We start from the raw sequence: 12,124 nt of genomic DNA, 5'->3' as shown, positions 1-12,124 counted from the left end.
AGAAAAAAATGACCAATTTTTAATAGTAAGGCTGTTGCTGTTATCCTTGAATTTTCAAATGTATTTCTTTTGCAAAAGAGTAATTGAAAATCATTTAGCGCTACATTACTATTATTATTATTATTATTATTATTATTCATTTATTCATTCATTCATTCATTTATTCATTTTCTTGTCGGCTTAGTCCCTTTATCAATCCGGGGTCGCCACAGCGGAATGAACCGCCAACCTAGTTTTTTACGCAGCGGATGCCCTTCCAGCTGCAACCCATCTCTGGGAAACATCCACACACACATTTACACACACACTCATTAACTACGGACAATTTAGCCTACCCAAATTCACCTGTCTTTGGACTGTGGGGGTAATCGGAGCACCCGGAGGAAACCCACGCGAACGCAGGGAGAACATGCAAACTCTATATATATATATATATATATATATATATATATATATATATATATATATATATATATATATATATATATATATATATATATATATATGGTTTTTTACACTACAACGAAACACCCTGTCTTCATGAAACCCTTTAGTATATGCCAATAAATAACCTTTATTTTATGCATTACAGTTGCAGCACTATCAATTTTACAAAAGTTGAACTCAATTTGAAGTGATTTTAAAAACTATGATCACTTTTTTTTCAGCGTTCATTTTAAAGAGCATTCAACTCCACAATGAAAGATTTTGTCCTGTCATTGTTGAGTCGTGGGTATGCCCAGTTTGTGCCAGCTGAAGACGGTCATGATGGAAGACTGGAGGTCTGTTTTGAACCAGAGGTAAGCGTTTCTGAAGCCAAATTTACACGGCATATGTTTGAAAGTAGAATTTGTTTGTCTTGACACAGACTGTTTAATGCAGCTCCGAGCTGGCATGAATGAATTTACACAGAAATTACAGCAGTATAAACTGACACAATGGCCTGAAATGGGTCAAAGTAGTTTCATTTAGCAGTTTTTATACAGAATTACGTCAATACACAGAATCGAGATCAGACATACAAACGGTTTGTTTATTTGAATGCACTCAAAAAAAAAGTGAATGAAAACAGGGTCTTTATCGAAACTAGGACTACTTTAACTGGAAATCCCAGCCTCCCCTGCTGCGTCTCACCAGGAGTGGACATTTTTTTGGAGGCCTGGAGCCGGTACCTCCTAAGACCTACAGTACGAGAAGAGGACCTCTTATTCTGTATTCAGAAGATCTGGCACACGCATATCAATCTGGCCAGGTGAACAGGAAGAGGAAGGCTCAGAGCTGCCCAAAACAGGAAGTTGAGAAGCAGCTGCACACACTGCAAGACCTGACTGGAGCGATTCTGGCCTTTGGACAAAAGAAGGTACTTTTGTGAAGTAGAGTAGCGATTCTAAAAATGTAAACATGTACAACAAATGTTACTACTTTTACCAATATAGGCTCATTCTGAAAACGTAGCCCTATATACATTTCTATAGATCACAAATTATGTTGCCAGAGCTACGTTTGGCTGCATTTAAACTTTAAAACAAAGGCTATGGGGCAGTATGACCCTCTGGCACTTACCAGATTACCGCCTATCTCCATATGGATGGCTTTTCCACTGTTACCAGTTTGTCGGTAGCTCGACATGTATGTTGTCAAACTTGATAAGCAGGGCTGAGTTGACCATGACAACAGGGTTCCAGTTCCATGAAGAACAGTTCCAGAAAGGTAAGACAAAAACAGAAGCCAAAAAATAAAACACACAAGTAAAAAAAAACAGGGTGAGAATGTGGTAAAATCTGAAAACATGGTAAAAATCAGGGGGCTTTTCTTTTTCTGTATTGTTTTTTTTAAACACTATCATTTGGATTAGGGAAGGAGATGGGGTGTTCAATCGGTGCTTTTGAAAACACTATTGGTTGGGTTTAAGGAAGGAGGAGGGTGGGTCAGTTGATCAGTTGATCAGTCGATCAGTCAGTCATTCAGTCAGTAGACACTTGGTAGCGGCCTACAAATTTGAGATCTGAAAAAGTGTACACAGTGGATTCACAAAAACTGCAAAAAAAAAAAAAACGTAGCTCCTGGGACATATTTTGTCTTTCACACAGGTGCACAAAAACAACTAAAAGCGCCTTATGATGTATGTCAGGCTAGTAAAGCTGGTTGTCACCATGTAAAGAAATACACAAAAACCCTCCTGTATCCTGCCATTGCTGTTTTGGTTGGCAAGTGCTCATGCATTATGTGTGCAGAATGTCATCATTTTGCTATTGTGTTTGTTCATTTCATTCATTAATTTTCTTGTCGGCTTAGTCCCTTTATTAATCCGGGGTCGCCACAGCGGAATGAACCACCAACTTATCCAGCAGGCTTTTACGCAGCGGATGCCCTTCCAGCCGCAACCCATCTCTGGGAAACATCCACACACACATTCACACACTACAGACAATTTAGCCTACCCAATTCACCTGTACCGCATGTCTTTGGACTGTGGGGGAAACTGGAGCACCCGGAGGAAACCCACACAAAGGCAGGGAGAACATGCAAACTTCACAGAGAAACGCCAACTAAGCCGAGGTTCGATCCAGCGACCCAGCAACCTTCTTGCTGTGAAGCGACAGCACTACCTACTGCACCACTGCCTCGCCAATTGTGTTTGTGTATTTTACAAAAAGATATAGGTAAAGTTTTTAAAAACTGCACGTTAAAACTTATTTTTAACAGTGTAAATGTGTGTAGGCTTGTCAAACAGTGGTGGTGTTTTAATATATGATGGAATTTGAAATATGGTTAATGTGTATTGTTTTTCATACCAACAAGCATTTATGGTAGACCAAAAATAACAAGTATAATAATTAAAAAATAAATAAATAAATAAATAAATTATATATATATATATATATATATATATATATATATATAATTTATTTTATTTTTTAAACATGTATTTTTTTATTTGTTGGTTAGGTTTAGGAAAGAGTAAGGGTGGGGAGATCGGTCGGTTGGTCAGTCATTCAGTCAGTCGATAGCGTCAGCGTCCTTTTTTTACGTGAGATCCGCAGGCGCAAATGGCACTTATGAGAGAGAAGAAAACCTCCTGGGATGAATTTGACACTCTCCAGAAATGTATATAGAGGTATGTAATCAGAATGAGCTTGGCTTGGGTAGTCAACACATTGACCTTAGTCTACTTCTTAAAAGCATGAAAAAAAAAAAAAATGTAATCCACTGTTTGAAAGAGTACTTTAGAGTTCCTCTGTTTTTAGGCTTTTTATTAAATGTTGTTAAGTGTTCTTTGTTTGATTAACATTGTATTATATGCAGGTACAATCCCCTGCACCCTTCCACAAAAAATTGTACTTTAGTATTAATTTCTGTTTTACATCTGTGTACTACTATATTTAAAGGAATAGTTCACTCAAAATTAACATTCTGCCATCATTCCCCCATCCTCCACTATTCACATTGTAAAGTCAAACCTGTTTGAGTTTCTTTCTTTATACTAAAGAATAGGGGTGTCAAAATTAATTGTTTATTCGGTGCACCGCGATGCAGATGGGGACAATTCGATATACGTTCAGTAATAGTCATTATCGGTTATTACGTACTTATGTCATTGATCTCCTATGCACGCTGTCATAGTAGAATACTATGGCAAAGGAGGCGAGAGCGAGTAAATAAAACGCTCCAACTACATAAAGCTTGATAATTATGCACAGTTCAACTGCTTTAGAGTTTGCTGGACAGTCTTTCATCCACAATGAAGAAGGCACAGCACATGAGCTGCTATTTCACTACTAGGGAGAAATGCTGTAAATCTCCATCTCTGCCTCTCTCTCTCTCTCTTTCTCTCTCTCACTTTGAACATTTGACCCGCTGGCGTGTTTGTGAGGTAACTTTCTTTACTCTTGGCTGTTAAAGCGATACTTGTGGATCCAGACACAAGGGAATTTATTTGCTCTAAATGCTCATGTTGTCTTCTGTGCATGTGTTGAATTTTGTTTTACATTCTAAAAGAGTGTTTTCTTTGAGCAGGTAAAATAAGGGTAAAGTTCATATATCTGACTGCTTGTATTAAAAGACAAAATTGAATTTATTTATAGATTTTAATTTAAAAAATAGTGTTGTGAAGAAAAAATCTAATTATATATGTAAAGTATTGTCAATGCACACTTGATGCACCGAGATATCGAATTTAACCAAATTAATGGCATTTTAATTGTAATCGAACCTAACCGCAAGATCAGTGTAGCATCACACCCCTACTAAAGAATGTTAAAAACCTGCCGCCATTGACTTTCATACTATTTTTTTGTTCCAACTACGGGTGTCAATGGTTTCCTAAATTCTTCTTTATTCAACAGAATAAAGAAATTCAGAAAAGATTAGAACCATTTATTTTTTGGAGTAAACTATACCTTCAATTACAATAGTGATTACATAAATAGAGTAACTAGGTAACCAACCTACTCAACGTTATCTTAACCCATGTTACCTTATACAGCCCAGTACTTTATTACACAAGTACACTATAAATATATGTTCAGTTGTAACGAGGAGCCTGACACGGAGGGATCCATTTGCAGTATATTTATTAGACACAGTTGAATCACAATCATACAACACGCACTTGCGTGCGAACTCCCATCAGTAGTATTCAGAATGGGTCTAAGGGCTGGCGGCTGGCGGTCAAGGAGTGATATAGCAGACATGGATCAGTGGCAGGCGTCGCGGTTCAGAGTTCGAGAGTCGATATCAGGCGTGGTTCAGGGCAGGCAGCGAGGATCAGAGTCAAAGTACAAGCAAGGTTCGGGGCAGGCAGAAGGCAACTCAGAGTCGGAAACAGTCCAGGTAATACACGGGAGATCAGGCAAGGATATAATGCTCAGAAATGGTAGCCAGGGCAGAACAACACTTCCCTCTGGACTGGAGTGTGTGTGCTGCTTAAATGTGTGAGCGTGGGTCATTAACTGGATGTGCTGCAGGTGTGCAAGCTTGTCAGTGTAAGTGGATGATGTAATGTTCAGAAGTCCGGTGATGGTAGCCTCTGCTGGCCAGCGAGGGGAATGACTGGGACCGAGTCGGTGACATCAGTACACATACTGTAAAACAAAGTGGCTTTCTTAAAAGGTCAATTAGGATGAATTCTAAAAACAAAACATCTTTAATCAAAATAACACTAGCTATGTTTTCATCCAAAAATGTGAATTATATTTATGCGCAAAACTAGAATATATCATAAAAGATGTGCGAATAAAGCAGCGTTTCCCCGAGTCAAAGAGAATAAAATCGTCACTTCCTGATTAACTGGCACCAAAGTTCAACAGTAAAATGGAATGTACTGGTGAATCTTTTCTTTATTTAATAAATGGTTTTCACCTCAGAAGATGATGCAGATACACAATGACAATGAACTCTTGGTGGCGTTTGAAGCCATGAGACACAGAATGCAGAGGCTATTGACAGTTCTGGAGGTAAATATTAATATAATAACACTATTACTAAAATGGTTACAGTGTTTTAGAATGACCAAATCAACATTTTAGATGTTTTGCAATGTGCTCAGCCTGCGACTTTGTCCATACACACACATTTTTATCATCACATGTTCTCTTATGACAAAATCACATGACTTTTTTTAATGAGCATACTGGAATTTGTTCAGTAAAAGTGTTTCTATAGCAGTTTATGCACATATTTTCTTATAGAACAAACGTTTATCCTACTCAGTTTTGTGCATATGATTTTTTTATTTGCAATTTCAAAATTCATGTGCATCTTGGCGTTTCCATCAACTGATTTTCCAAAAAGCGCATTAAAATAGGTGGATGGAAACGTAGCTAATGTGTAATTAGTAGTTGTTAGTATAATTAGTGTTAGTAATTAGTATAATGTTCATGCCAAGGTCATACATTTCTGGAAACATCACTCAGATTGACTGCTCTGGATCTAAAGGTTTAATGACGAAGTGTAAATAGCATTACATCCTGAAAAAAACGTCAAAACAGAGCAGTCCTCTGAATCTATGAGTTAACACGCGCGTACATGAGCGAGTGCTGCATGAAACGCTTCATTATCTGTCAAACTTCTTCAGTTAAGAGGCCCAGATCTCCTACAAATGAACCATTGTGCAGATCAGCCCCGAAGTTCCTCCTGATCTGGGACGTATGTCAGTCCACAGTAAATCTCCCACAATTTTACTGCCCAGAAAAGTTGAAACTCAGGTTCAGGTCAGGGTGACAGACTCGGCAGGCGGTATTAGCTTACCAGGTCTGATTGGCGTACCTTTAACTCTCCTGGCCGGAGACGTAACCCCATCCTAAAGGCAAGTAGGTGAAATGTGGTGTGTTCATTTTACATTTGACTCCGTAATCTTTCACTGAGGGCTTTAGCTGCACCTGGGCCGAGCAGATAACACTGCCTTCAGTCCGCAAAACACACACACACACATATATGCGGTCAGTCCTCAAGGTGTCTTCAATTTCCACACATTCCAGGTCAATCAAACGAGCGATTTACCCCATAATGTGCCGTCTGACCTCTGTGAGACGTGAGCCGCAAATCTTAATAAAGACGTCCTGGGGGATTTTGCATAAGCACACAGTCTATAATCTATCCAATTCCAGACCAGCACAATCTGCTAATGCTCCACAGCCCTTGACCAGTGCCTCATTATATGGCCATTAATCCAATGACTCTAGTGACGTTTACACTTGTGTGTTTTCGTTTTCTTCAACTCTGGTGTTTCCACTATGTTTTGGAAAAGATCTCCATTCTCTGAAAATGCATGTTAGACACTAAACGTAGCTACAAATTTACATTTAGTCATTTAGCAGGCATTTAGTCTTTTGTCCAAAGTGACCTACAATTGAGGAGACCTTCAGTGATTCACCAATATGAGGTGATACACACGAGAAGTGCTAACTATACAGAGAAAATTCAATTATAAAGCTGATTATAAAGCTGAAAAAAGTCGCTTTAAAGAGGTGGTCCACAGGGTATTTTAAAGGCTTGGTTTTCTTTAGAAGATACAAAGCAATGTGTGCTCATGCTACACTTTACACATATATCTTTGATTCTATACAGCTACTCAACTAACATGAAAACGACCGTCATATTTCCTAGTTCCTCTGTAAGGTCCGCTTCAATGCAAATGAAAATGTCCCTTACCTCGAAACTCTTTGCATTATAAGAAAAAGAAAACACAATGCAGTCGGAAGTGTAACATGTATTCATAATGTGTTTTTGCGCAGTGACGCTACTTTGACAAAGTTAAGATGTCGTTCTTTTCTCCCGCATGGATGCTATGAGGATAAACAAGAGACCAAGACCTTGAGTATGGTGAGAATAAATGAATGACAGCTTCTAAAAGTGTCTGAGAGACATCCCATTTTAGCCCAGTAGGCCTATCTTCTGTTTTATTTGCTAATGGATGCTAATTTCATTAACGATAACCTATCTGTCTGATAAGCTTTTTATATTAATGGACAATGCACAGATACTGATGTGTCACAAAGTTTTACACTAAATTATTTGAATCAACCAAGCTTAGCTTACAATGTTTGCAATGTTTACATTGCTCTACTTACATTAAATATATATCCCAAACATCAGAAATGACAACAGATAGTTAAGATTCAATTAGTGTCAATTTTAATGTTATTGATTAAAGCACTTACTCGACAGATTTCATTTATTCATTTTCCTTCTTCGCCTGGTTTATCACAATGGAATGAACTTACCTGACAGATTTATATATGTAATGTATATGTATGTAATGTGTTTTGTGTTTGGTAAAATAATTAGCATCTTTAGTGTTTTGTCCCAATATGTCGATTTAGAAGTTTTTGCAAAATAAAAACAAAAAACAAACATAATAAAAAAGGAGACGTGGATTTATGTAGCTGCTTTTGACACAAAAGAAAATCTACCTTGTTAAAAGACAAAGAATTGTCTGAAGTTACATTTTTGAAATAAGGTAGTTTATTTACCAGCCAATAACCTTTTCATTACATATAAAATGAAACTTCTGAACCTAATCAGAGGAGCCTGATAGAAAATGCTCATTTACAAGAAAAGAGGTCTGATGGATTTAGAGGATTTTGCATCTGAACTCTTCATTTATGTAATACAGCACACACACAAAAATCTGAACATTGGGGGAAGCCAGGTTAAAAATCTTTCTTTTTTATAACATACTAGAGTCAAACTGTTCTGTTTAGTTTTTTTTAGGGTTTTTTCTTAGGGGTTTGGGGAATTCATTTATCACACCGTAATTCAGAAAATACTGAAGGCAGCCAAAAAATAATAAAAAAATAGAATAAAACATTGTATATAATCAGGCAAATTATATATGAATATATCCCTTCGTGAAAACCTGAATAAACCTTTGAAGTTTGGAGTATATATTATTTATAAGGCTCTGTGTGCAGGAGGAAAAAAATATCTTTTGAGAAAACAAACATATAAAACAGACTTTATATATTGTAATTGAAATCTTCATTAATTAATTTTCTTTTCACCTTAGTCCCTTTGTTAATCCATGGTCGCCACAGCGGAATGAACCACCAACACATCCAGCATATTTTTTTACAGCCGATGCCCTTCCAGCTGCAACTCATCACTGGGAAATACCCATAAACTCTCATTCACACACATACACTATGGACAATTTGATATTACCCAATTCACCTGTACCACATGTCTTAGGACTTGTGAGGGAAACCAGAGCACCCGGAGGAAACCCATGCGAACACGAGTAGAACATAGGTGCTATAGAAATGCCAATGGACCCAGCTGAGGCTCAAACCAGCAACCTTCTTGCTGAGGCAACAGTACTACCTACTGCCCCACTGCGTCACCCCATAATTGAAATCTACAGACACAAATTAATACATTTTGTTAAAAGACACACATAAACGTGTTTTTGCTAAATGTTCTTTCTATTAGACTGAAAAACACATAAAGCCAAAAATCTAAAGCCTAACATGACTGAAAACATACCGAAGCTAAAAGTAGCTATACAATGTCTTCTTTACCTCTCTTTCAATGCTATTTACATGTCACAAAATATTTAAAGACAATCTGTGCAAGGTTAAATACAATCTATGAAAGAAGTCTCTTCCATTCTTCACATACTTCAGCTTTTAGTTGGTCAATGGCATAATCTATTTCAGTTGCCTCAAAATAACAATGTGCCAACAATGTACACTTAACACACCTCATTTTCAGACCAACACGCCCATGGGTGCAGAAATGGGTGCAAATGCATATACATGACCCAAAATGTAAAAATGATACTTGCGCCCTACTTAAACAAGCAAAAAACACTTGCATCATGCCTGACGTTGCATTGCGCTGGGTGTATGATAGGGCTCAAAGTCTTTAAATTATGATAACCAGAAGTGGATTGTTCAATTCATAACTTCAAACCACTCTTTTTAACAGTAATGCTTCCAGCTGATAAGGTCTTTTCAGAATGAAATTGTCTAAACGAAAGTGGTTCAAGCTCCAAATGTAGAAAATCTAAAATAGTAAAACAACCTTTGCAAGTGGGCTAACTCAAAATCATAAGCGATGATACAAAAATAGATCAAACATTTTTTAAGTAATGACGTAATAAATAAATATGGAAATAGTAAATATGACTTCAGACATTCAAATCTTAATTCCAAAATCTAAGTAGAAGCTTTGAATGTAAATATGATGTGACAAAAATTCTATCTTGTATGAATGGTCAGAATGACTGCTTTGTCCATTTTAGTCATATGGATTCTGGTAATTCCAGTGTTAAAAAACGAAAACTCTGCAGAATAAATGTAGCTTTTCTCTCTGTGAAATCAGCAAGGTGAAAAGAATCAGGTGTGCATCTTGATTGTGAAAGGTAAACTCCATGGTGGTTTAATTTTCACAATGTCCAGCAACCCGCATGAATCATCAGAGGAGGAAAAGAGAAACTTCAATGACACGGAATAAAACTGCAGCAGAATTTGATTGAAATGTCTCTCTGTCTGGGCAGACGTGGCCTGGTCCAGGTGATGAGAGCTGAATGTAGTAATCAGTGTGTTTACTTCACATGCATGAGGGTTTGGACAGGGATTTGGATGGGATCCAGGGAGAGGGGTGTTCGGTGTGGGTGGTCTGAGTGAGTCTCCATCCGTCACGTTCAGCTCTAGCTCAGTGTAAACAACACAGGTGTGCTGAATAACACCACAGTCATCTTCCGAAAAAAAGACAAGCGCAATTCAGATGATTCATGCGCAATTACACACATAACAACAGCATTGTTGTTGGCTGGAAGGAAATCTAAATGAAAAATTTAATTAAATGTTTATAAGTAATAAAATAATATAAAGTAAAAACTCCAGACCAGTGTTATTGTTTTTTTTTTTTTTTTTGTAATTTCTGTAGTTTAATAAGAAAAAAAAAATTATTTTTATAGACAGTTGAATTTAAGTCTGTTCAATTACATTTTCTGTTATGTTTTGTTCAAAATAAGACTTTCAATGTTTTAGTAATAAAATTCTTTGTCATTTCTTATTTTTAAAATGTTTTTTATGTTTGTTTGTTTGTTTTTTACAATTATCTTCATGTTTTCATATTTATGTTCATAAGTTTAAAGAAAAATTTTAATTGGCTACTAGCTAAAATAAAATTAGCATTAGTTATAAACATATATAGTTAATGGTTTGATTTTTAGTTTTGATTTACTTAAAGTAAAATAGACAAAAATAATTAAATGAAACATTCACAGCATAAAAGCAAAATAACTATTTAACCTTTTTTACACATAGGTTACACTTTACCACAGGTTACCACATACAGTTGAAGTCAGAATTATTAGTCCACTTTTGATTTTTTTTTTTCTTTTTTAAATATTTTCCAAATTATGTTGAACAGAGCAATGACATTTTCACAGTATGTTTGATAATATTTTTTCTTCTGAAGAAAGTCTTATTTGTTTTATTTTGGCAAGAATAAAAGCAGTTTTCAAAAAAAAAAAACATTTACGGGTCAAATTGGGCTGTGGGAGAAAACGAAACACCTGGAGGAAAGCCACGCCAACGCGGGGAGAACATGCAAACTCCAAACAGAAATGCCAAATGCCCCAGACGGGACTCGAACCAGTGACCTTCTTGCTGTAAGGAGACAGTGCTAACCATTGAGCCACCTACCGCCCCTAAATACAATTTATATAAATATTATTAATTACTAATACTTATAAGAGATAACATTTTTAATTTTAGCATGATTTAAGATTTAAAAACAAAGTATTTTTTGTCCCTCTTTAGACTCTTTAAGGTAACTGATTTGGAAGCATTTAAGTCTGGCACCTGGTTTCTCTTTATTATTGTTAAATGCTCAGCCCAGGAGATCAAAACATCTCACTTCTCTTCTATTCCTTTGAATCCATTGCAAGGCATTACATCCAAAAAGAAGTCCAGCGTGACTGAGCTCTGCATTCAAGTTGTGTGTGTGTGTGTGTGTGTGTATGTGTGCGTGAGTGTGTGTGTACAGAAACCCATCCTGCTAATACAGACAAATGACCTTGAAAATAAGTGAACATCATGTCTCAGTGGCTTCAAAAGAGATAATGTGAAAAACCTCCATGTTTGCAGAGGCCTGGATAATCATGAAGATGTGAAAATCAAACATGTGTGCTGCTCTTTACATTTGCTTCTTTGTTTCTTTTAGACAAAGGCCGGATCTCTTTCTGAGGTAAAGCACCCCTTGTTGCCAGCCGCTAAACCTGCAACACAAACCATCCACATCCATCACAGACCTGCAGACAAGTGCTGCAACTCCAGCCTGGTGAAAGGTGAGGGTCTACAAATAAATACTTTTACCTACTGTTCTACTATTGTTTAAAAGTTTGGGGTAATATTTGTTTGTTTATTCATTTATAAAGTCAATGCTTTAATTGGGGAAATGTAAAAGTTCTGTCATAACAAATTATTAACTCAGTTTGAATGCATAGTACTGTTCAAAAGTTTGGTGTAAGATAGATTGATTAAATGATTTGTGTCTTCCTTTGTTTATTTCTTAATTTTACAATATTGTTTATGTTACAATTTAAGTTAGTTTTACTTTAAATTAGGAAAATAAAAAATGTTGTTATAATAAATTTTGAATTGTGTGTTAT

At 36.4% G+C, this 12,124-nt stretch overlaps 1 protein-coding gene across 3 annotated transcripts in view; it reads left to right on the top strand.

The window, feature by feature from the left end:
* zmp:0000000979 overlaps nt 1–12,124 on the top strand; it is a 96,134-nt gene that overhangs the window by 936 nt on the left and 83,074 nt on the right. For all 3 annotated transcript variants that reach the window (XR_015499223.1, XM_087267544.1, XM_087267543.1), the window contains exons 2-4: nt 669–800; nt 1,091–1,360; nt 11,677–11,800. Coding sequence is in view for 2 of the 3 variants with exons in the window: in XM_087267544.1 (XP_087123670.1) it covers nt 699–800; nt 1,091–1,360; nt 11,677–11,800 (496 nt within the window). In the remaining variant the exon portion in view is untranslated. The remainder of the gene's footprint in view (nt 1–668; nt 801–1,090; nt 1,361–11,676; nt 11,801–12,124) is intronic.

The sequence above is a fragment of the Danio rerio genome, chromosome 9, assembly GCF_052040795.2.
Source record: "Danio rerio strain M-AB ecotype USA chromosome 9, GRCz13ab, whole genome shotgun sequence".
NCBI lineage: Eukaryota > Metazoa > Chordata > Actinopteri > Cypriniformes > Danionidae > Danio > Danio rerio.
The sequence above is the reverse complement of the archived record's forward strand: the minus strand, read 5'-3'. Positions and strand labels throughout refer to the sequence as shown.